The sequence below is a fragment of the Scatophagus argus genome, chromosome 6 (assembly GCF_020382885.2).
Source record: "Scatophagus argus isolate fScaArg1 chromosome 6, fScaArg1.pri, whole genome shotgun sequence".
Classification (NCBI taxonomy): Eukaryota; Metazoa; Chordata; class Actinopteri; family Scatophagidae; genus Scatophagus; species Scatophagus argus.
In genome coordinates this window covers 8,267-34,244 of record NC_058498.1, presented here as the reverse complement: position 1 = coordinate 34,244, position 25,978 = coordinate 8,267, and the positions used below count along the sequence as shown (strand labels likewise).

At 41.3% G+C, this 25,978-nt stretch overlaps 2 protein-coding genes across 3 annotated transcripts; one reads left to right on the top strand and one right to left on the bottom strand.

Moving 5' to 3' along the window:
* Positions 1–321: 321 nt before the first annotated feature.
* Positions 322–16,922, bottom strand: pomgnt1 (protein O-linked mannose N-acetylglucosaminyltransferase 1 (beta 1,2-)). Of its 2 annotated transcripts, none has more exons than XM_046391567.1 (22): positions 16,783–16,922; positions 16,385–16,602; positions 15,409–15,511; positions 13,097–13,212; positions 12,486–12,551; positions 12,116–12,229; positions 11,881–11,998; positions 10,972–11,070; positions 10,723–10,850; positions 9,966–10,036; positions 9,429–9,504; positions 8,083–8,166; positions 7,886–7,927; positions 7,593–7,651; positions 6,433–6,505; positions 5,817–5,945; positions 4,467–4,592; positions 4,040–4,104; positions 3,912–3,956; positions 3,687–3,822; positions 3,141–3,250; positions 322–1,339 (listed from the first exon to the last, which is right to left on the bottom strand). In XM_046391567.1, the coding sequence occupies exons 2-22, from the start codon at positions 16,502–16,504 to the stop codon at positions 1,258–1,260; spliced, it is 1,962 nt and encodes a 653-aa protein (XP_046247523.1). In that variant the 5' UTR covers positions 16,505–16,602; positions 16,783–16,922; the 3' UTR covers positions 322–1,257. The 2 variants fall into 2 exon arrangements, with proteins under 2 accessions (XP_046247523.1, XP_046247524.1); XM_046391568.1 differs by having other exon boundaries at positions 16,688–16,810.
* A 5,155-nt stretch (positions 16,923–22,077) lies between these two features.
* LOC124060665 (interferon-induced protein with tetratricopeptide repeats 5-like) lies at positions 22,078–25,373 on the top strand (the record flags this gene model as incomplete). Its single annotated transcript, XM_046391899.1, has 1 exon — positions 22,078–25,373. A coding segment is annotated over one exon (1,332 nt), but the record flags the coding sequence as incomplete, so codon positions are not given.
* Between the last annotated feature and the right edge of the window lie 605 nt (positions 25,374–25,978).

Genomic DNA, 25,978 nt, shown 5'->3' with positions numbered 1-25,978 from the left:
TCCAGCCTCTGTGGTGGCTAAGGAAGGCCAAAACTTTGCACACTGAAAGAACAAGCAAATTTTCTGCAGATTTCACACAAGCTGCATTTAGGAAGAAGCAGGAAATATGACGCTGCAGTACAAAGAAATTAGCAAGACTGACAGACAAAAGCAAGAAAATGAGACGACAACTTGGGAGTGAAAATTGTAAAATCAATTTGATACGCAGCTGAAATTTCTGAATTTTTATAAATTCACACTTATTTTGTTGTGTAAACATTTGTGCTACACGTTGATCGAAAAGTCGCAGTGCCGATGACAGATTTTCAGTCCTAACCCCAAAACAATTTCCTGGTGCAGGTTTTTTTTTGTTTGTTTTACATTACATTGAGTTAAAATTCAATCAAAGATGTAAAAAAAAAAAAAAAATTAACAGGAAATGTCTCTTCTCTTTGTACTTTTTTCCCTCTATCAGTGGAAATCAGAATACATATAAAGTATTGGTGTTTTTGCCGTTTCTAACTGTATGTTACTAAATATTTAATATATTTGTTTTCTCTTTCAGCTACCATCGAGTTTTTCCAAATCAACTGACCCAAACTGTCAACAATAGAAAAAAAAACAACCGCAACAAAAACGCTCAAACTCAATCCTGAAAAATACACTGATCCCCTATTGTCTTTCATCAAAAAATATATAGGCATGTATATACATTATATGGGTATACTCATTATCTGTTAGGCTCTTATAAATGAGTTTATCTTGATAAAAGTGGATCTTTTGAAAAAATGTAAACAAACCACAAAAGTGATCTTTGACTAGCAGATGTAAAATAAATAGAGATAAGTTAAAACGTATGTACACAAAGTGGTCAAAGTGAAAACAACCTACATGGAAACTGGCTGTGGTGAGCGTCAGTTGTTTGCTGCTTGAACTGAAATTCAACAGACCCTAAATCATCCTGTAGTTGTCATGGAAAAAGAAAGACAGCTGCTGACAATGAAATATTGTTTTGGTTGTGGAGTCACATTTAACAGACACTGGATTTAGCATCATGCCCTCCTCAGGCTGTTGGACAGATTTCGCAGAGCAGTTTGTCAATCCCTTTTTCATTGAAAAAAGGAAGAGAAAGAAAATTAGGACTTCAATTCCCAGCTGTCCCCTAGTTCAACATGGAGAAAGAGTCAGGTTTGTAGTGTTTGTCTGCCTCAGACTGGACTGCTGGACACAGAGAAGACTCAAGGCCTGGTTGAAGTGTGGTTAAGTGTAACATCCAGTCTACATCTGCTCCACCACTGCTCCCTCCTCTTTGGGTGGAGGCTCTAAGTGAATGGGAATAACACTGACTGGTTTCTTCACCCTGGTTGTGTGACACAGAGACAGACAGGAGGACAGAGAGAAGAACAGACAGGAATAAATGAAAAGAAAGATAGATATTTATGTCATGTTAGGCCATCTTCTGTGAAATGAGGATGTGCTCTGTTGAGAGGACAACACCGGGACTTCACTCACACAATCCCCCCTTTCACTTGCTGCTTTCACTAAATGGAAGGTGCAGACCAGGTTTTAGTCTGGCCCTCCACCTGCAGCCAAGAGGCCACAGAACTCAATGCTGCAGATTAGACCTTAAGGCTGAACAGAGCAACACACGATGCAAGTTCTTCACTGCAGACATAAATGTATTCAAAATTTTATGTCCGAAATGTGCTCAGGCATCAGGAAAACAACACAGGCTCAACAAAAGCTTCTTCTAACACATGGCACACAAACCAGAACCAGCTACTACAAGTTTCTGGCACCAAGAACCAAACTGGTTTCATCAGCTTCCTCTGTCTATCTCCTTTTATTCTGGATATTCAGCTACGGTTGTCTTTCCACCAGTGGTGGAATTCAACTATATACATTTACTTATGTGCTGTACTTAAGTAGAAATTCAAGGTAATTGTACTTTATGAGAGTATTTGCATTTTATGCTACTTTATATTTGTACTCCAGTACACCTTAGAGGTGAGTATGTTTACTGCACTCCATCAGTGTGTCAGCTTAAAATGAAAACCAGTGTCCGGATGAGGTGATGCTGAATGTCTGTGATAAACTGACAGAAGATGATGAAGATGAAAGTTCTCCTTCTCCTCCTTCAGCTAAATCAACTCTCCCAGGACAGAGGGGCTCCAAACACATGAGGATCGGATACAACACAATGTTCTGCTGGGGATTAAGCTCAAAAGGGGACGATATCTGTGAATTAACTTCAGCCTAGCAAACAGGAGGTTACAGGGAAGATGGATGACAGCTTCGATTCACTTCAGAAAGGCAAGAACACAAATGTATTCGTTTCTAAATATGAAAAAACTTCACTCCACCAAAAAACAGCTCGAGATGCACAGCAGGGCACAGATCCTACACATTATTTTTACGACATCTTATACCATCCATTTGCCAAAATGCACAAGCCTACAACGGACATTTGTTTGTGCTACCCTACATAGACAAAAGTATTGGGACACCTGACAATCACACTAACAGGGACTTTAATGACGTCTCATTGTAAACACACAGACAGCTTTGCAGCTCTAACAGCTTCCACTCTTCTGTGAGGGCTTTCCACAACATGTTGGAGTGTTTCTGTGGGAATTTGTGTCCATTCAAGCAGTAGAGCATTTGTGAGGTCACACACTGATGTTGGACCAAAAGGCCTGGCTCACAATCTCCGTTCCAGTTCATCCCAAAGGTGCTGGATGGGGTTGAGGTCAGGGCTCTGTGTGGGCCAGTCAAGTTCTTCCACACCATCTCCACACCACATCAACTCATCCAACCATGTCTTTAGGGAGCTTTGCTTTGCTAAGTATGCACCATTCACCAATACAAATTCCTAGTAATGTGAAACCTCTTCCCTTACATGGCAATAAAGACGATTCTGATTCTGATTTGTGCACTGGGGCACAGTCATGCTGGAATAGAAAAGGGCCTTCAACAAACTGTTGCCACAAAGTTGGAAGCACAGCATTGTCCAAAATGTCTGAAGCATTCAGATTTCCCTTCACTGGAAGTCAGGGGCCGAGCCCAAACCTTAATAAACAGCCCCATAAAGAGGTCTGTCTGGATACTTTTGTCTATATAGTCTATATTTGTGTCTGTGTAGCTGGAAGAGCTTTACTCACGAGTACGGAGAGATAGGCACAGCTACCACCAAGACATGATTCCTTTTTCTGAAGAGTCGCCACAGGCCCCTGTGGTATCCCCGAACATCCAGGTCCCAGACATGGAGGCACTGAGCACACAACAGAGACAAACAAGAATGACATGAATAGCAGGCAGGTCAAGATTTCTTTCCTGTGGAAAAGACAGAATATTTAAGAGACAACAATGGAAGGACCACGGCAAACGTCATATTAAATGGACCAATGGAAAAACAGCTCTAACTTTAAATTGTAGTGCCTCACAACCATAACATATCTATGGCAAAATATGAAGTCAACAACAGGTTTACAGTGAAGGGTTAACCCAGATTAACAGCAAGTTACAAGTTGATTCTTTTTGAGATGAACCAAATTCAACATCATCAGCAGAGTCAGTCAGTCAGACAACTGATGGATGGATGTGGAAAACAAAACCTCAGTTAGCAGTTAGTGGGATAATATACACACAACCTCTGACATGGACCTCTTTGAAGTCCAACGACCAGTGCTCCCGCTCTGAACAAGTACCTTGGCGAGTTCAGTCCAGGTGGATATGTCCGTCTCTGACTCCATCTTAATAAACATGACATAGGTCTTTCCCTCAGAGTCTGGCAGAAATGAGTCCTCACACGGATTCTTAGTGTGGTCCAGCACCTCCGCTTCCCTGCCATCACACCGTCAAGTATGTTACACCAATCAGAACTTCCTAAATGAAGTACAGGCTCAGTGTCTTATCATCTGACTATCACTCACTTCAGCAGGTTCTGGATCTCCACTTCATAAGAATCTTTCTTTAAGCTGTGAAGAACAAACACCAGAGAAAGACAGTCACTGTGTTTCCACACACAGTTCAAGAAACTCAGTAACCTGAGTACACATACCTGTCAACGCTTCTCAGTTGCACATTGGGAACAGTGTTGAACTTGTGTTTCTTGAAATAGACCTCCTATGAGAAAGAAAAGATGGGCTGACAATACAATCAGAAATGACTCAGCCCCTTTACCACTGGGAAAGACTGCAGTCAGTCTGTCATTTCAACTGAAAGTGTCAAATGCATTCCACCTGGAAAATTAAAAAAAAAAAACCCCAAAAAAAACATAACATAATATTTTATCTGCCACAAGAACGATAAAGACACAAGACAAAATTATGGTTGTCCGGCTGCTTCCAGCTTCATGGTTTAACAGATTGTGTTTAATCACCAAGACTTCAAAAACAAAGAGTTGTTTGTTTTAAATCTTAGGCTTCGCAAGACTAATGAAGGTTTTAATGCTGAATTTGTCGCTCTCATTTAAGGTTTTAACTCACGTGAAAATAGCCATTCATATTGAGGCCGATGATGCCGAAGTGGTAAGATCGCGACACGTCGGGTATAACACATTCTCGGTCTTTCCTCTGCTCCGGCATTCGCATCCACATGTCCCAGTCCCACAGCTGCAAGACACAGACAGACACACACACACACACACACACACACACACACACACACTTTGTAACACCTTCAATCTCACACACATGTTCAAAGGAACATGCAGCTGATTTTCACATTTTAACCCCCCTCTTACAACTTTGTGCATACTTTATGAATACACTGTTGACCACCTCCCAAATTACACCATCAATTTTCTGATTTCCTTTCTTTCAGGAAGCAGCTGGTTTTGTTCATTTTATTAAAATCAACTAGCAACAAGATATTATTCACTCAGATGGTTTTTGTCAATGTTTTACCATCAGTTTTCACAACATCTTGACTGCTGTTTTACCTCTAATAATACAGCTCATACTACACTCACAACTACAGTAACACACGATACACTTCAAGCCACATTCTGTTTTGTTTTTTATGTAGTCACTTGGAGGGGCCACAATAAGCTGTACAAACAACATTCAACAAATTATCACCTCATAAATGTCTCCTCTGAAAATGTTTGTGTCCACCAATATTCACTCTCTTTTAGCTTTGGTTTGGTCCACCAGCTCGTAAAGCCAATGTCGTTTCATTACACACAAGGAGAAATTTGATAAATTTTCCTTTCTTTATCTCAAACCTGCACGCACTACAAGCAAAATAACGATGCATCACAAAGAATATCATTAAGACTATTGTGTTGGTCTCATAGGGAAGCAGATATAAAAATGGAGATTGATGATTAGACAACATGCTGAATTAATGCTCTACAGAGATGAGAGCAGGATGCTAAACATGTCTGGTTGACACTCGGGCAACATTGAGAGTTGGAGGTCAGATTTTAACTCAGGTTCTGTCAACAGCAGCACACTAGCTAATGTTAGCCTCAAGGGCTGTGACCTTCTCACATTACCAGTTACTCTGGGCTGACATCATTACCAACAAAGGTCCCAGATTCTCTCCTCCAGCTGTCAGGAGGGGCGAATCTGGAGTAAATCTTCCCAAAACTCCTGTAGGCTTTAAAAAAATATCTGGCTTTTTAAATGCTGGATGTTCGACTTTCTTCAACAGGTAGTGTGTAACCTACCTGTTCTCTAAACAAAAGATAATACATGAACAAATACACAGCAAAAGATGACTAAATGGTTGTGGTGTGATTTGGAAAATGGCCAGCAGGGAAACGTCCAACAAGAGAACATCCAAATGGACTGGTTTGGGTTCTTTAAATACAAGATGAATAAATCCTGCACCTTCTCAGGTGTTGGCCACTTTGGCTCCAGTTCGTCCTTGTAGAGGCTCTTCTTCAGCACCCAGCCCAGTCCGGGCATACTCTCCACTCTGTAGAGCAGGGCTGGGTCCTCTGCGGTGTGTTCATAGCCCTGCACAAAAAAAAACAAAACAAAACATCTTTTAGTAACATATACAGCTCTACTGTAGATGTCAAGCTTTCCTGCAGGTCACCCAGTGGGCAATAAATGAAGGAGGCCACATCAATCAGGGCAGGAGGACAATGAAATGAGGACAGAAACCAGTGTGGGACATTTGTTCAGCTGTTCCATGTTTAGGAACATAGAGCAAGGTGAACCGATCCTTAAGTGTTCCCACCCGTGAAAAGTGTCATATTTCATTCTCAGAATAAAAGAAAACTGATGGATATTAGTAATGTCAACTCAAAGAAGCCTTCAGAGATGTTCACACATTGAAACATCACCTATGAACCATTAAACACACACACACTCCAGCTGTAACAGAATCGCCATGCTTGTTGTCTGAACTCGGCTACATGGGTACTGAGAGCTGGACAGAAGGACCGTGGAGGCTTTAGGAATGGACAGGCGCAGTATGAGCAGCAGTCAGACCAATCACCTGATCGTTCCAGGCTGAGATACAGTACAGGCTGTCATCCTCATCCAGCAGGTGGATGGTCTGACTCAGAAAACTGCAGAAAACAGAAAAGCAGTAGCAACATTAGTGCAGTCACCTTACTGTTAGTAAGCTCACTATTGTCTAAAATATGGACGAATGGTTTAACATTTCTGTTCTGTTCATTTCTGTTCACTTGGACCCTGCAGGTCACAATAAAGCCAGGAAATTACTTTTTGTGAAAGAAGCATACATTATGTTGGGTAAAGGAATTTCTTTCCGCCAAACAAATTGAACAAATAATAAAACAATAAATAAACTAGTCTGATTTTTGTACAACTGCATTCAGGTCTTTTTAAGACATTTCAGAGAGCACACTGACATTACAGCTGAGCAACGGTCACTCAGCTCAGATGTTGCTTCAGTTCAAAGCCATAAGTTCAGTGAAGGAAGGCTGCAGTTTCTATCAGTGCCCAGAGCAGCTTCATCATTTTGGATCTACTGCCACCTAGTGGTCATTCTGGCAGCTCAGCTACCTGTTTATTATAGCCCATGTAAAAAAAAAATGCTAAAAATGCTTCTCGTCATGTCTCGTTTGTCAGCATCTTTATGTGTGTTCAACAGGATGGACAATTTAAAATGTATTAATTTTTTTGTGACCAGCTTTATTTTATTTTCTCATTTAATTTGGTGAGGGTAAAGAAACATAACACAAATGAGACTGAACACCCTTGTAAATATATCAGACTCCATCACACTCCTGAGAGTCACTGTAGCGTGCGCCAAAGGATGGTCACACTGACAATGGCTCCACGTTCAGTACATCAATGAATACGCTGACACTGTCTCAGCCTGAATCTCTTGCTACACAGACACTGTAATTTCAAGAGTCACCATTAGGACATTCCCAAACCAGAAGCCCTGGATTAATGGTAGTGCCTCTGACAAACCCCATGCATGTACATCTGCTTTTAATATCAAGGGGGTCATTGAGGAGGTAGTGGAGGAGAACAAGTACTTAGCAGTGTATTTGGATCACAAACTAGACTCTTGCAAGAATGTGGACACTGTTTACAGAGAGGGCTCCGTAACCTTATATCGTTCACACATTTTACATTTACTCAGTTCTCTTTACTACTGGCTCTTCATTCTGGGGGACGTACCTGAAAAAGTCGATGGAGATATCCAAGTCTTCTTCTAGGACAATGGCAAAGTTTGCCTCCTAAAATAACAAAACAACAGTGCCGTTGTGACCATTACTGTATTCAGTGCATCTCAAGAGCCAAAGTTAGTCTTTTAGATAAAAGCTGATAAACTGACCAATAATTCAGTAACTGAAGTATGAAAGCTATTGTTTTAATCAATCAGTGAATCATCTTTATTGCTCATTCATCAGTGACATGACGGAGAAATCTGATCATGTTTGTCTTGATATGAAGGGAAAAAAAGCACTCACTGGGTGGAGGTTGAAGGTTGCAGTCAGACTGGCCTTGTAGTGCTGTGACAGAACACAGACAGACTGAAGAGGCCTTACTCACTTTACTGACTTGAAATGACGTTCAAAACATTTTCATCATTTGCCTCAGCTCAGAGTGAGACATAAAATCCAGGTGAAAATATTTACAAAAAAATCTTAATTATTCTGATATGCACCTGAGACACTCTGGCATTCTTGATGCTGATAGGCGTGTGCTGAACTCCTTTCAGACCGAACAGCTCTACCACGTCCATGGGCTCCTGGGTCAAAGACATATACAAAAAGATATGGGCAATTGTGACAGAAAACAGTCAGAGATAGGCGTAACTCTCACTTTCTGTTCCACGAAAAGGAACTAAACTTGGTCTCAGTAACATGCCGTGTGAACCTGCCCTGCTCTCACCCTGACAGGTTTTTTTAATCCTCCCCTCCTGAAGCAGTCGATATCAAAGGTCAGATCAGAAATTTGAAAAAGTTTACATCCTTAGATCAAAATCCTGGTTTGATTTAAGTTCATTACCCAAGGACGATCTTTAACACGACCACATCAATTTGTCAATAATGTTAGGACAGAGACAGCAACCTGTGGACATCATGGATTTATTGATCCCAATAAGATCTACATTGTTGCTCTTTGTAACACAGTGACTGTGTGGATGTTAATGCAGCTGTCGCACTGTCAACCACCTCTCCTGCACTGAAATGTTTATGTCACATTACTGTAAGAATCACTAACTCAAAGTGATCTATATATCTATATGGCTGATCACACTGATCCGTCATGGGATTGGTCACACGAATGAACTCTCGTGTTACAGTCATCATATTTGTGAGTGCAACTGAAATGAAGATTCTAAAAATTGACTAAATGAAGTTTAAAGGGACTTTTTGAACATAGGCTGCATATACGAAATCTTCACAGCATTTCAGTTTAAGTTCACTGAAATATAAATGCTGTTGATTTTAAACACTTATATGACTAAACTTTAACAGTCAGGTTCGACTTTAATCTGCTTGATCCATATTTTTATTCCAGTCAGCCTCTATGTGAATACATTTAAAATTAGATTCAATCAGGCCAATAGAAGGACTTTACCATCCACTAATGAAGTTTAGGTCAGTAACTGATGAATGAGTGGACCGCATTGGATAATAGGTTTGGGTTCTGGTCAGACTGTGCCTCTTACGCCAGCACATGATAGCAACAGTTTATGGCGGTAATGCACCTGTGTTACATCTCTATTGTTCACATTAAGAGCCTTACGCTTCTCCTGTCTTATAGCATTTTGACACCAAAATTAGTGCATATATGCAGTTTTTATATGTGGAGTTACCTGCTAAACCTCACCACTGCCAGTGTTTGTTCACTGGTGTGTCAGGACAAAGCTAACAAGGTGCTGACAGAAAAAGATGTCAGAGTCTGAGGACTGAGTGCGCATTCTGAGCATCTTTCTGAAGAAATGTTAATATAAGTGGAGTATTGACTGATATGAAAAAAAAAAAAAAACAGAAAATCTGGTACCTCATAATATCCATCAATAAAGACTGTGATCATCTGTGGGTTGACACCATGAGCTGAAAGAAGTGACCTCAGCATCCTAAAAACAAATATCAGACACAAGATTTCACTTTCTGCACAAGAGATGAAAAGTGAGTTTTAACTTCCATCATACTGAGACCAAAAGTATTTCTGAGGGAGGGGCTGCCGTCTTTCTTCATCCTGTAGTCACTCTGTTTAAAAAGTTTGGTTATTTCCTGTATAAACAATTTAAAATGTCAAAGAAAGCACAAAGTAATTCACTTCTAAATATTTACTGTCTGTACAGCTCATTTAATCTTTCATCATCTTTATCAAATATTCCTAGAGGGGACAAGAAAAACTGAAAGACCTCCCATCTATTTACTAAAAAACTGAGTAAACAAAAGAAATATAAATTTTTAAATTAAATAAGACTTTCTGGATCAGTGTCTAAATAGTGTTATTTCAGCTTAATTTCAAAGAACAAGACCAAAAAAGCTTCAGAGTTTCTCAGATACAACATTAGTGTTTAGATCTAACCTGTAGAGATAGTTGGGTCTGTTCCCTGCTATGACGGCCACTGGGACACTGAAGACATTATTCACAGGCAGCTGGAGAACAAAAACAGATTGAGTTAAACAAGCTGTCAGAGTGACGCGTTGATGGGAGCGTTATTTTGATGAGAAAGTGACCGGTTTATGTTCAAAGCGACAACCTCTGATTTCTACACAGACATACGTATGTATATATGTGTATGTGTCCATTATTTTAAAAACCCACATTCCAGAAACGGTCCAACATTTTGGTAAACTTTACTGTGAATATGAAGCAGCTAGTTGGCTCAGCTGAGCAAAAAGTCTATGAACTGCTTCACATGTTATATCTGGTTTGTTTAAAAGACACAGTTTTCCCAAGTCTTAGACAACACTGAGGTGCTCATATGAACACTGGAACAGCTTCAACTTCCTGTAATCCCTTCATTATACATGTCCAATAAGTGGTGGGAAACAAAATCCACAATCCTTTTTCTGGTCAAAAACACCATCTGACAGCCTTCTGCCAAAAAGTGAAAGTATTCATTTAAACTTTCAACTGAGTTTATTGTGGAGATATAAAACATCAGATACCAACATTTCGAAAAGTGGCAAAAAAAAAAAAAAAAAAGTCATGTAATTATGTTCAAAATTAATAGAAGACCAAAAAATAAAACATGCATCAGGATTAGCTCCCTACTTAATTTTTACATTCTCAAATGGTGTGAAACCAGTGCAGCACTGAGTGCCAATGTGTGTCTTACAGGGTCAGGGTTGAATTCAATGGGTGCCGGGTCTTTGCAGCTGCAGATGCTGCCGTATCCTTCCACTTTGCTGCAGAAGATCTTCCTCCTCCTATTCAGCTCTGTGTCGGCCCAGTGACACTCTGCCTCTGCAGGACAGAACACCACATCCAGTTGTTAGACGTTTACAGGAAACCTTCATAGAATGCTTTGATTTTGACATTTTGATGTATTTCATACTAGTCCAAGCATAGCGGGGCAGCAGGTTACCTTCAGAGGCGGTGAGCTGTACCTCGGTCTTCAGCAGCACTGGGTCCCCCCAGGTGGACAGAGCTGGAGACTTGGAGTGTTTCTCTCCATACACCTGACCTGAAAACCCACACAGGCAGCAGGTCAAAGCATAAAGCAAGCTTTTAGTTTAGTGAAATTATTCTAAATTCTTACTTATTCCTAGTATCCCCTCCTTATTGACCTTCTTCTGCTGACTACATGTGCTGTGGTAAACTGGAGAAGAGAGTGTGTTTGTAGACAGAAAACAGCACTGCTTTGAAAAAGGAGCTGCAGTGATGTGGGTGTGTTGCTAACAGCACCAGTAAGTTGATGAAATGCCTGAAAAATTAAAAAAATGAAATCCTGTTGGTGACACAAAGTCATCCACCAGATGTGTGTGCTTGGTTTGTACACTGATCATTTTTACTGAACTGCATTATCAGCCGACACTCTCTGAACACTTTCTTTCCTCTGGATTTCTGCAGTGTGCTTAAATGCAAATCAGTGATCAATAACAAATCACTAAATACAACTATGTAACAAAATGCATCTGAAGGCTCTACTGAAGCACAACTGCAGTAAGACAGATATCTGAACCACAAATAAATTTCTATGAAAAAAATGATTCAGTCACTGAAAATTCCTCCTCTTACTCAACCATGGTTTTAGAATTAACTGCCTGGAGGTTTTCTGGATGACGTGATTTTGATAAAACTGAACACACAGGTAATCTAAAACAAACTCTGATTGACTCTTGTATCATCAAGAGTTTATCAACCCGTGTGGCCAGTAATAGAATCAACTGTGGGTTAAGAAAGCTTTTCTGTATCTGGTGCTGCTGTGTTTGTCAGAAGTTGCTGTTCAAGAAGAAATGATATCTATTTGAAAGTGAAAGTTTTTTTCCTGTACCTCCTTTCTTCACCACCAGAGTCCACATATCCCTCCAGCTGAGGCTGAGGGACACCTGGCTTCCCAGACTCTTCAGCAGGTTCTTCGCAGCATCCTTCAGGTGGAACGTTCCCTCATCCTGCAGGACAACAACAGAACGCTTCTCCACTGACTCATTCAGACTTTGCTTTTGTTTGTGTCACATGAAAATAACATGAATATCAATAAAATCACAGAGAATGTAGCAAAGATGGACCTTTATGGTGAAGATGAGGACTCGACCCCGCGTCACCATGTTGAGGAAGAGGATCATGGCTTCATCCTCATGAGGAGAGTAGGTGTCAAATATCCTCTTAGCCATCACATGACCCTGACACACACAGAAAGAAAGACAGACACAAACACATTTACCTGACCTTTCTGATTTGACCCCATTTAATTAAAAAAGATGATTTTATTCCAAAAGATGACCCAGTGTTTTTATTTCCCTGACATTACAGAACAAAATCCTCATCAGTTTGGTGCCTGCCCAATAACTACTGTACAATCAAATAAAATCTACAAAACAAAGTGAACTGTTTACTGTGTACTGTATTAAACATAAATAATATACAATAAAAGCTTACAGTCGCCTGGTTGAGAACAATCACGTGGATGCCTCTTCCCTGCTCCCGCATGTCATCCTCCAACACCTGCACAAGAAAATAAAAATACGAACGTTACCTCTACAATGCATTTCATAGTGTGTTCAGAGGGACCAACTCAGCCCATTTTACCTCAAACTTTCGGGTGGAAGTATAAGTGCTTCCAGTCATCATAACCATGATTGGATGTTAGCTGCTAGATATCTGGCAGAGTGATGTGATACATTCCTCTCATCATAGGCCCCACCCATATACTTCATATACTTCTTATACCAGAAAAAGTAGCAGGTACCAGACACTGTCTACAACTTCTGCCAATGGTTTCAAGCAAGACGAGCCCTACCATACAAATCAAAGGAAGCACAAGTCAGCGATGGACTTTTCAGTCATCATTTCAAATACAAGCGTATAACGGCATTTCTTTGTGTGGCTTACTTTGAACAAAATATGACATTACAGAACAAAATCTGTAAATAAATGACAATGCCTCATCAAATTTCTTTTAGGCAATGTTGTTGCATTTCCAGATGTCAGAAATGAAGTTGGCGAGTAAAAGCCTTATTATTACTGATTAAAATGACAGTTAAACTCACCGTGGTGCCGTCCACTGCTACGTAGACTTTGGAGCGGCTTGAGTACACCTCAATGTCCAGCACCTTGCGACCATTAGCGGCCCTGCGTGGTGTCTCCATGTTGGGTATTGCGTCTTCTGTTGGGGCACAAGACCAATAAGACCGCCACAGTAAAGCCACGCTGAAATTTTCACATATGCATCTCAAATGCTTAGAAAATACATGTTATATTTTAATGAACAGTTCACAAAGCAGATCACATCTATTTAAACAGGCTCAAACAAAGACTTGGAGAATAGCTTGGAGACAATAGCTCCACTTTTACAACTCACATAGAAACCAGTCATTGTTCAGACTTAACTTTTAGAAACACAGTCCAGTGGATGTCCTGAACGTTATAAAGGTAGCACACGTTTATAGCAGAGTTTTGTGAAAATTCTGCAAAATCTATATAATCGTGGTTTGAACTGTTTCACTCTGTAAATAATAACACTTCATTAAGAACCTGGAACCAGCAGAAAATGAAAAATTAGATATTGTAAATTTTTCTATGTTCAATCTTAAAGGGTAAAAGTCAAGTCAAGTAGTTTTTTTATTGTAATTTCAGCTGTTTACAGTAGTACAGTGAACAGTGAAATGAGACATCATTCCTTCACTTAAAAAGAGGTTAAGTACAACCTGTATATAACTGTACAAAGTGGAAACCACCCAAGACTACACATATTGCACAAAGATTATACACAGTGCAAGAGAGGATAGTGAACATAAAGGGAGCAGCACAGACCAGAACCTGGTTCTGTAAGGAGTGCAGGTTAAACAGTCATTGTAAACAGTGTGATGGGTGTGCAGGGTCATCCACAATGCTGATGGTTTTACAGATGCAGCATGTGGTGTAGATGTCCTTGATGGAGGGAAGAGAGACCCTGGTGACCTTTTCAGCTGTTCTCACTACCCGCTTTGAGAGTCCTTTTGATGCGCTATGGTGCAGTTACCATGCCAGGCAGTGACGCAGCCCCACAGGAAGCTCTCAGGGGTCCTCCCGTAAAATGCGGTGAGCTTATCTCAACTTCCTCAAAAAGTGGTGCCACTGCTGGGCTTTCTAAACAGTGGAGCTGGTGTTCAGGGCGAGGTTCCCCTCCAGTTGGACACCAAGGAATTTGGTGATTTTGACATGGTGGAGCCATGTCCACAACCATCTCTTTGGTTTTGTCGACGTTCAGGGACAAGCAATTTACTTTGCACCAGTTCATTAGAGGTTGCACCTCCTCTCTGTGGGCTGACTCACTGTTCTCGCTGACAAGACCCAACACAGTCGTGTCAACAGCAAACTTGGATGATGTTATTGGTGCTGTGTGTTACCTCACAGTCATGAGACAGTAGTATGAACAGCAGCAGGCTGAACACACAGCCATGTTGGCTCCAGTGTTCAGTGTGGCAGTTCAGTTGTTGCTGATCTGGACTCTCACAGGTTTCTCGCTTAAAAAGTGTTCAGGCCCAAAGGGCTCCGCTTACCAACCAGCTACTGAGCGATGATGATGGTGTTGAATGCTGAGCTGAAACCTATGAACAGCATTTGAACATAAGTGTCCTTATAGTCCAAGTGTGCGAGAGCCAGGTGGAGCACAGTGGTGACAGCGTCATCTGCTGAGCGGTTGGGATGATACGCAAACTGCATGGGGTCCAGTGTGGGGGGCAGCAGGACCTTGATGTGTCTCATGACCAGTCTCTCAAAGCACTTCATAATGGTGGGCGTGGTCGATAGTTGCTGAGGCAGAATGGCAGTTTGGCTCTGACTGTACTCAGCAGCACCTTGTCGCCAGCTCTGAAGGCTCTGTCTCAGGTCCTCAACAGTGTGTGCACTTCCGTAGTCATCCATGTCTTCTGGTTTGCAGGTGTGGTGATGGCCAGTGACATCACTGGTGCACTTGCAAATATAGCTAGTAAATGATGACGCATGATTCTCCAGGTTGGTGCGGTCGCCATGACAAAAGGTGACAAGAGATTAAGCGGGTTAAAATTTTACTCTGGAGTCCTCACCTACCCAATACTGCTGTCATTTTTCATGTCTGCACTAATCTTGGAATGTCAAATGTTACACAGAAAACTGTGACCAAAAAAAAAAAAAATTCAATTTTCCTGAAGAGTCAACTTGAAACGAAAGCTTTACGGACAAACCAAATAATGAGGGATGAGATATTATCTTTTCAGAGAAGACTCAGTCAACATTTTTTCATAACCCTTAACAAAACATGTGACTTAATAATCGTCACAGAGTCATATTGTAGCAGCGGTGGTGTTAGCCTGATCGAACAAGTACTGGACATGTTTCTCACCATATTCCTGAGCTGCTGCTTCTTCATTAGCTACTCGTCTCGTGTCCAAGATGAGTTTAATGTTCACTATGACAGTTATCAGCAGAAACAGCACAGCACCAGCCTAGGGAAGGAGGAAAACACAGTTCTCACTTTGAAATGTGTACTCATGTCATTCATAGTTCTGTCTGACTTGTGAGTTAATATTACACACCAGCACGGGCTGCAGGTTTTAAGGCAAGCGAGTGGATGTCTGTGGATATTCTCATTTATCCAGGTCATAGCTATCTCATGGAGCCTGAGTCGAATGCATTCGATTCAACGATTCGATTCAAATGGGTGAGTCCATGTGTTTGTTTGACTGTTTGTGATGTGGTTTGTTTATATTGAGTGTGTTTTATGCTCAGCTCTACTAAATGTCCACTCCCATCATAGTTTGAGAAACCATGATGCCCATTTTGTACATCAATTTCTAACACTACCAGAAATGAGCAAATGCAACCAGAGAGAACTGCCATTATATCAAGTGTATCAACAACACAGTGAGATCAGCTTACTTATTTGAATTATTTTAGGAGATCAGTTTATAATAATTAATTAATTAATTCCTCCTGGAAAAACACAATCAAACAAAAGCTGAAAATATGCAGTTGGGAGTGGTATTGCGCCTTATAATCTTTGAAAAGACTAAGGACCATTTTTTGAGGAGAGTTTCCATTTTCGGACAGTTGAACCCATAAAAATGCAAGCTTAAATCGTTTGGGGAATCCAAAACCATGTGGGGCAAAAAAGTACTACTAGTAACTACTCTCTATAAACTATATGTGAGTACTAAGGTTTGTGTAATATTAAAATGCAAGTTCAGGATGTGTAGATTTGCAGACAAGTCAATCTGATTTTCCTAAGCTGAGTTAACATAAATCAACGACGGATATTAGCTATAGCTTCAGCAGCAATTTTTATTTTTTTTATTAGATTACTTATTTATTTATAGTACCTGACAGAACCGACGAATTGTCCTCTTGTTGGTTAGTTTGTACTTCCAGGTGAGGTACCAGCTTCTTTGTTGGCGGGGGATGAAAGGCTTGGCTCGGGGATTGGGGGTCCAGGTCTCCATCCCGAACAACGAATGCCGCCGACCGCGAGCTCCGAAACCTCCGCCTGCCCTCCTGCTCCGAAAGTTCACCGACACCGGCCTGGCTGTCACATTGTCATCTGAAAAATACAAACGACACACTTCACGGGTGAGAAATAAAGTTAGTTAATCACCAAGTTCACATCATGTTAGCTTGCTCACTACCAGCGAAGTAACGGACGATTTCTAGCTCAGTCTGCCTGTCTTCTTTCTGTGGAGATATGATCGTTACTAATCACAGAGTACTCAGTAAAACTCACATTGATGTTTCAATCTCGCAGCCAGCAATACGAGCCAACAAAGTATCTGTGCTACGTGCTACATGCACGGTGTTTATGTCGCAGAGCATATTACGTCAGCTTTTCTTCTTCTGTATTTTTCTTCGGTAATCAGCTCTTTACTGCCTCAACAGGACAATTAATAAATTACCTCAGTGTGTGCCCCTCAGTTCTCATTGTATATTCTCATTATGCTTGAAGTCCAGCATCCGTGCACCTCAGGGAGCTTGGAACGAATACATGCAAGTCTTAAATGCAAGATGGCTAATTGCAGTTTTAAAATAGGAAGGTGTGAAGTAACTTGTCCTGAGCTGGATATGAACTCACTGAAAAGGAAATATCTTGGTGAGAAAAAGAGACTAAAGAGAGCAGAGATGAACTACGTTTCAGGAGCTTTTTAATGAGGCAAAGAAGAAGAACATGTATTTTTTGTGTCGTTCCAGGAGCAGAAGACTTCAGAGAGTGACGGCCTGCTGTATTTTGTGAAATTGAGGTTACTGAATTCATAAACCCTTAAAATATCACATAACTTAGTGGATGGACATAGGGGAGGACTCAAATCATGTGACTTGGTCATAAATCTGATAATTTTTGACTTGATTAAATCATATCTTGACTTTAACACCTGACTCATAACTTCACTTGAACTTTAGCCTTTTGATTTTTATGATTGCTAAATACTCACATACAAATGTTGTTGTCAAATGTTGCTCTGATTAAAAAGTATGCAGTGAATTAACTCTATAGCCTGTCATGTTGCTCAAGCAGAGATAATGCTATTTTGTCAGTGCAGGTCATGAAACAGCAACATGCAAAACATTTAGCTCAAAATTTACATATAACTAACCGTGTCACAGAAGGACACAAAGTATAGCTGAATATTAAGCCTTTAAATTATATAGATAGAGAGATAGATACTTTATTGATCCCGGGGGAAATTCAAGCACCAGTAGCCCATTACAGCAGTGTAGGTCAGTCAGAAGTAAGCAAACAAACAACCAAGGCCTAACTGTTAGTGTAAAAAAATAGAAAAATAGACTAAACATACTAAATAAACTAAATAAACTAACATATGCTACATAAAGTACAACAGAGTGCAGACAAAGCAGGTGGACCAGACTGACTGTGTGTGTAAAACCAGAGACTAAAAAGCCACAGTGTAAACACATGTAAACAGATTGCTACTCAGAAAGTGAGTTATAAAGTGCAGGTTAATTGTGCAAAACAATATAAGGTAAGGTGCATAATGGAATAAATGTCCAATAAATAAATGTGATTTTTTACGCCTGGTGTGACTCAGGTACAGACTGTCGCTTGGATCGTGACCCCTGAACACCCAGAGATGTGTTGTAGAGTCTAATGGCCAGGAGGACAAACGAGTTCCTGAGTCTGTTTGTGGAGCAGGTCAGAGACAGCAGCCTGGTGCTGAACTGTTGTGCACTAGTAGGAGCAATTTGGTTATTGGCAAAAGAGTCAATGATTATGGGAAATAATCATCACCAGGGACCAATAGCCAAATTAATTAATAGGAAAACAGTCTCTTGAAATTATGAAGGATGATTCCGAGCACTGACTGTCATGAATTCAGCTGTTATTACAAGTACATTCACAATAACCACAGACAACGACAGGTTAAACTATAACAGGATTTATTAACCAGCAACAACCATTCATAGATAAGTATCACTTTGTAATAAACACTATTATAATCTAAGTTTTATCAACACACATTAACTATTAACTAGGGATAACACAGGTATAGCAGCAAGAGTATACATAGGTGTGCATATATACAGGAGTGTGTGTGTGTGTGTGTGTGTGTGTGTGTGTGTGTGTATGGGTGTGTGTGTGAGAGAGAGAGAGACAGAGAGAGATGACAACAAACAAGATGGAGGCTAACAAGCTAGCGAGATGGCGGCTAACAAGCTAGCGGCTAAAAACAAACAAGATGGCAGCTAAGAAGGTAGCGGCTAAGAAGATAGCAGCTAACAAGATAGCGGCTAAAAACAAACCAAATGGTAGCTGACTACAACTAAGATAGCGGATGGCCACATGAGGGGAGAAACTACAACCAAGATGGCGAATGGGGAAACTACAACCAAAATGGCAGCAGATTACAACCAGGGTGGTAGCAGACCACAACTAAAATTGTGAATGACGACATAGGGGGGAACCAGCACACAAAATGAACAACCACATAAAGGATGATTCAGCACGACCCAAATGGCTACAGAAGAACATGCCGGCCGTATTAGTCAGAGCCAAGTTGGTGATAATCCAACATTTCATAACGTGACATTGCTTATGTGGTCACAGAAGAGAACAATGGGCGAAAGACTTTGGGCGCCACGTACCCCTTGGTTACGGTTCGTGATTGTGTGCTCGGACTTTCGCCACACCGTTCAGAAAGAAGAGTGTAAGGAAGAAAGATAGAAATGGAAAGAGCAGGAAGCACAACCCAATAAAAAGAATCCACTCCAATTCTTTGGAGTCTCGCGTATCACCACACAATAGCGGAGTCAGTAAACCGGAGCTTATCTGCTCAGCTATTGGTCCTTTAACCGGTGACGCGCGGTCTCGCTGAAACGGCAGAAATGACCGACTGGAAACAAAAATCAACAAATGCAGCGCTTACAAGTTACAGGAAATCATGTGTAAACAACCCTACTTTACACTGTCTCTGCCCAGACATAAGCCTCTTACTTTGCGTTGCTCCGATCTTTCGGAGTTTGAAATAATAATCCGCTTAAACGTTCGCAGCGTCGTCCTCGGCAGGATGCTCGCGGTCCGTTATTCTGATGATGCGGAGTGTTGATCTCTCGGCGGCAGCGGAGAAAATCACCGGTGAAGAAATTAACAAACTTTGTTTCGTCCTTAACAAAGTCGGCGCGCGGCTCGTTAACGTACGATCAGTTGATTGCCCAGCGATCCACGATGAGATGATGATAATCAAACGTCTGATTGTTGCTCCCTTTCGGCGATTTGGACACCTGGAGAGCCTGGAGCAGCTCTCACTGTCACAGCACGCATGGGAAAAAGCCGGGACTGATGGTCGCAGTGACCTTTTATTAGCTGCATGACGTCACTTTGGATCCTTGGAGATGGCTGGCACGCAGCCAATGTTCGTGCCGGTTCAGAGTTTGAACTCAGGACTTAATGACTAGGTGTACGCCATGAATGGGGGTCTGTAACGGTTAGTCACACTAATTCAGGCTTTATGGGTTACATGTAGGCCGTTCTATTCTTCTCCATAGCGCATGGCCAGAGATCCCAACAGAACACATTCCTCTGACTGATCAGAGTCCTGTGCAGAGGGTGGGAGGCGTTGTCCAATTTGGACAGGATCTCATCCAGGGTCCGTTTTTTTGCTGCTGACACTACAGAGTCCAGCTCTGGGCCCACCACAGATCCTGCCCTCCACACCAGTCTGTCCAGCCATGTTGCGTCCCTATTCTTGATGCTGCCTCCCCAGCACACCACAGCATAGAAAAGGGCACTGGCCACCACAGTCTGGTAGAACATCAGCAGCAGTTTTTTGCAGATGTTAAAGGACGCCAGCCTCCTCAGGAAATACAGACGACTCTGTGTTTTCCTGTGTATGGTGTCCGTGTTCACTGACCAGTCCAGTCTGTCATCCAACTGGAGACCCAGGTACTTGTACGTCCTGACCACTCCACCTCCATGCCCTCGATGGAGACCGATGTGGGATGGAGTCTGTTCCTCCTAAAGTCAACCACTAGCTCCTTGGGTTTGGATGTGTTGAGCTGCAGCTTGTTAGCCCTGCACCATACGGCGAAGTCCCCCAACAGGCTCCAGTACTCCCCTTCCTGTCCGTCCTCAATGCATCCCATTATCACAGTATCATCTGAGTGCTTCTGCATGTGGCAGAGCTCCAACTGGTACTGGAAATTAGATGTATAGAATGTGAACAGGACCGGGGAGCCCTGAGGTGCTCCAGTGCTGCTCAGCAGGGTGTCAGATGTGCAGTCACCCAGCTTAACAAAGTGTGGTCTCTCTGAGAGGTAATGTATATATATATAAAGTATATGTATACTATGTATACAGACTTTCTGCATTATTTAGCATTTTTATTCTATTTTCTTGTGTATGTCTGCTGCACCAGATGCCAAAACTAATTCCTCGTAGGTGGAACCTACCTGGCAATAAAAGTTTTTCTGATTCTGATAAAGCTGATCTAAGAGTAACAATGGGAATGTTGGGCTCTCTCTACAATTTAATTAAAGAGTTTGGTCTAGACCTGCTCAAATTGGAAAGTGTCATGAGATAACTTTTGTTGTGAATTGGCGCTATATAAATAAACTGAATTGAATTGAATTAACAACCATAATCTAAAAAAGACACTCATCATTTCTCTATTATAACACTTTTAATGGTCAGGGGTGTGTGATAGACTCTGGTGTCCTCCCACATTCCTAAAAACATGGTCATTAGGCTACTTTACATTGTTCCTAAGTGTAAGCTTAAGTGATTGTCAGTCTATGGGTGTCAGCTTTGCGATTGACCAATGACCAGTCCAGGGTCTACCCTGCCTCTCACCCATTTTCAGCTGGGATAGGCTCCAACCCCTCACCCCACCCAAAAGGATAAGTCATATAGAAAATTGATGGATGAATGAGTATGTAATAGTTTATTTAGGTTTTAAAAAACAAAGTACATCACTTGACTTGGGATTTGTTAGTCTTGAGCAAAGACTTCTAGTTAAATGATAATGTGAGATTCCTGCAGACCTGTAGTGTCTTTTTCAGTATTGCAGACATGCATTTGGGGGTTTCTATCAGCAATAAAAGAAAGTCCACCGGGTCCAAATGCAGTGTGCAGCATGATGTCATTTATAATGCTGCAGAAGTTAAACATTACTGATTTTATGGTGCTGCACCCAAAGCAGCAGTGTACATAAAGAGCACAGAGACTTATTTCAAAAACTACAGTTAACAGCTGGATGATGAAGTGAGTGTCTGCTTCTGCATGTAATAATCAATGAGATTAATACATTCAAATTTATGGATTACACTTTTGTCCCTGCTTCCTTTAGTACTTGCCTCTTTCTTCTTACTTTTATGCCTTTCCTTCTGACTTTATTCCCTTTTCCCCAATCCACGTCTAATGTATTCTTATTTCCTCCCCTCACATACTCTTTTCCATGTATCCATGCATGCATTGTTCCTTCCTTCCTCCACATGAGATGAACAGTGGTTATCCAAACCTTTCACACAACAGAGCCCATTAAATTACTGTACTACATAAGTGATTTAATATTTGTCATTTTTGTTCCCCACAAGCGCCACTCAGAGTCAAACAACACTGGAGTCCAAACTGGGCACTCTGGAGTGCCACTTCACCTGGGATCTGGACCTCACCAGGTGTGAACTTTTCCTTCTCAGGGACAAGCTGGAGGACATTGGTACTAAGGAGGGATACAGCTGGTTGGGTCACATTTACAACCTGCAGGGGTACATCCAATGCCAGCTAGGGTTTACCAGTGATGCCTGGCGTTTCTTCAGCCGGGCTGCAGAGGCCTTCCGCCAGATGAGAAACACCGTCTCTGATGAGGGACCCTGGTTAGTGGTCAACAATGGGAACCTGGCATGGCTGCACTACCACCTTGGTGAAGAAGCTGAGAGTCAGGCTTACCTGTCAAAGATCAGCATCTTGATGGACGATTATCCATCTCCATCTCAGGACGAGCTCCATCCAGAGATCTATGCTGAAAAAGCCTGGACACTGATGAAGTTCAGCACAGACAAACAGCTGTTGGCTGCAGATTACTTCCAGAGAGCCATCAGGATGCAGCCGGATATGGTGGAGTGGCGCACCAGCCATGTCTTAGCATTATTCAGTGCTTTTAAGCACAGTGACACAGGGCTGGAGGGTGACATCTTAGAGAAAATGAAGATCGCCAAGGAACATGATCCAGAGAACTTGTACCTTGCTGCTCTTTACCTTGAGGCATGTGCTCAGAAAGGAAAAAAAATACAAGATGAAGCATGTCAGTTGGCCAGGAGGGTTTTAAGAAAGCCTGTCAGCAGCTATAGCGGCATAAAACCATTGCTAAGACTGTACATAATCCATGTATCTATGGATGAGGCCATTGATTTGGCAGAGGAGGTTCTTGAAAGACATCCAGATGAACGTTATCTGAAGAGCTGTGCTGCAAACTGCTACAAGATGAGAATCCTTTTACAGAAAGACAATCCTCTGGAGCACAGCATGATCAACAGAGCGATCAGCCTCTACAGGGAAGTGATTTGTTTTTACCCCTTTTCTTCATTTAAAAGGAAAATAACTCTTGCAAACATATACGCACAGCTGAATTACCAAAGTGAAGCTGACCAGACATACAAGGAACTTCTAGAAAGTGCTACGGATCCTGATGGGGCACAGATGCTTTATAACTACTATGCAAAGTATGTACATTTTATTCAAAAGGAGCGTTACAAGTCAATAGAATATCATATGAGGGCAGCAGCAATACCAATACAAACTTTCTATCGGGAGAACAGCATCAGAACTCTGGAGAGGATTAAAGAAAGAAACAGAAACCGAATGTGTGGAGAAATAGAAAAGTTTCTGGCTAGCCTGCAAGGCTAAGAAACATGTAATAAAGAGGCAACCTCTACTGCACCAGCTTAATGACAGTACAAGGTCTAAACCCAGAATAAAAGTAAGGTCAGAGAGAGTAGGACAATCTGTTTGTAAGGAAGAAACATTTTTTGCCCAATTTATGGTAATTTTCACACATAATGTCTGCACCTCTGGTTTGATTTTGTAGACCAGAATCTCTCCAGGTTCACTTCACCTTCTTTTCACTGTATTTTGCCATTTAAGCTTGCTGTAGGTAGATCACATGACATTGATAAATATACATATATATGAATATACCTGATGAAAAGATGGCAAGTGGAGAAGAAAGATGAGGTGTTGTGGTACTTTTTGTGTTCACATGAAATCTGAACAATTCTATTTTGGTTTTCTTTTTATTTGTGGGTCAATTTACCTACAGGCCACATCAACATGGATAAAGAAATTATTGAAGTTGCCATCTTGTTCCAAGTGACAGTTACTCATAATTGAAAGCAGTAAAGGTCTGACAGTTCCAGAGGAACTACAGTATGGACAGAAAGAGGACTGAGGCCTCATAAGAGCTGAAGACCAGAAAGAGAACTAAGCCTGCTTTCAAATCAACCTGCAAAGTGAAAGCAAAAAGAACTGAGTCTCTTTTCTGTTGTTTCACTTTTTGGCCCACTTTAATGGGACCCTTGTTTAAAAGGACTATATGAAAATGCACTTAGTTGCACAAGGAAAATAACTCAGTTTCCTGAGCACAAAATGCAGCCAATTGAGAGCTACCACTTATCAAGTAGAATAATCTGGCACCAAGTGGAGGTTGAGTGAGAGAGAATAAAAAGAAGAGTCTAATGAACAGATAGGGAACAGATGTGGAGAAATGCCAGGTGCTGAGGATATTTAAGACAAACCCACAAAACACACATGCACACACATACACACCAGGGAGAAGAAGACACAACAGAAAGAGGAAGGAGGAAAAATAAGTAGTGTCATGACTTGAACTGTTATTGAGCTGTTATTGAAACTTATTTGAGGCTTCTTCTGAAAAACTTCCTCTGTTCCTTGTAAATACTGCCCATTCAATCTCCCTATGAATAAGAATTACATATCAAACACACCTGCCCCAAGATCTAAATAGTTAAATACTAACGAGTCTGTAACTAGAGCTCTTGGTCAGTGTGTTTGCTTTCACATTTACTGTTCTTATATTTTAGATTTAACTTTTGTCAAATCATATCTGTTGATTTACATTTTTCTTGTGAGTGACAGTTTATAGTATTTATCATTCTTATGCTGCTCTCTTACATTAAACTCAATGAGACCTTTACCAAATTTGATTGAAAAAGGGAAAATTATGCCTTCTCTTTGTGTTGAACATTATGCTTTACTGCTGGTTTGCTCAGTTACATTACCACAAATCAGATGACACACTTTGTGGCCAGTTAAAAGCCCAGCCTTAGTCTTAATGTGAATGTAAATGTGGTCTAAATAATGTAATTAGTAAAAGCAAGAGAAGCTGCTGTCATCTGGAGGTGGAAATGGCGAGGAGTGATGGCAGTGAGAAGAAGGAAGGAGAATGGAGTAGAGTCAAGAGGATAGTGAGGGTTAAGGAGAAGAGTGAGAAAGACGGAACAGGGACGAGTTGTTCGGATCGCTATCTTGTTTTGTTGTTGTTCTTTGTCTTTTCCTAGTTTTCCAGTGATTCGTCTGTTTCCTGTTTGTGTGAGTTACCAGTTCAACTTGGAGTGGAGTGGGGCAGAGCAGGCTGTTCCCCCTATCACTCGCCTTCCCACACCAATTTCCTCATCAGCCACGGCACTATTTAAGACCGACTTTCCCAGTCTACCATCGCCAGATTTTACCGTCTCCCAAGTGGTATTCAGTCAGTCCTTCTGCATTTTTGCTGCGTTATTTTTCATGTTGCTGAATCTATACTATTTTTTCTGTATCCAGGTTCACCTGCCTGCCTCTGCCCACTCTACTCCGTTGATAGATTTCTGTTTCTGATTAGTTTGCTCTTTTGTGTTTTGGAATTTTTGCACTCACCAGACCTGGGTTGTTTTATTGTTGGACATTTTGGATATATTCATTCATTTCTGTTTGTATGTGGAACTCATTTTGTAAAGTAAAGTCTTCTTTATCTTAATTCTGCCTTGTTCGTCTGCTGGTTTGGTGTCCATCTTTACTTTAAAACCTAACAGGAGTATGGAGAACAGCGAGAAGGAGGAAGAGAATAGGAAGGTGAGAACATACGGTTCCGGAGATACAGCAAACCCCGTGGTTTGTTTATATGTCTGAGTGTGTGTGTGAGTGTGCATGTCTGTGTGAGTGTGTGTGTCTGTGTGCGTCTGTGTGTGTGTGAGTGTGTGTCTCTGTGTGACTGTGCGTCTTTGTGTGTGTGTGTGTGTGAGTGTGCGTCTGTGTCTGTGTTAGGGTTTAGGACTAAGGGGATAAAAGCAGGATTGCAAAATTTGCCATCTTTTATTGGAATAACTTGGGCTAGGAAGGTGGTAGAGAGATGAAACCAGGTCCTACAGAAATGTGGCCACGCCCTTTCCAACGGTACCACCCCCGAGTTTGTACGACATAC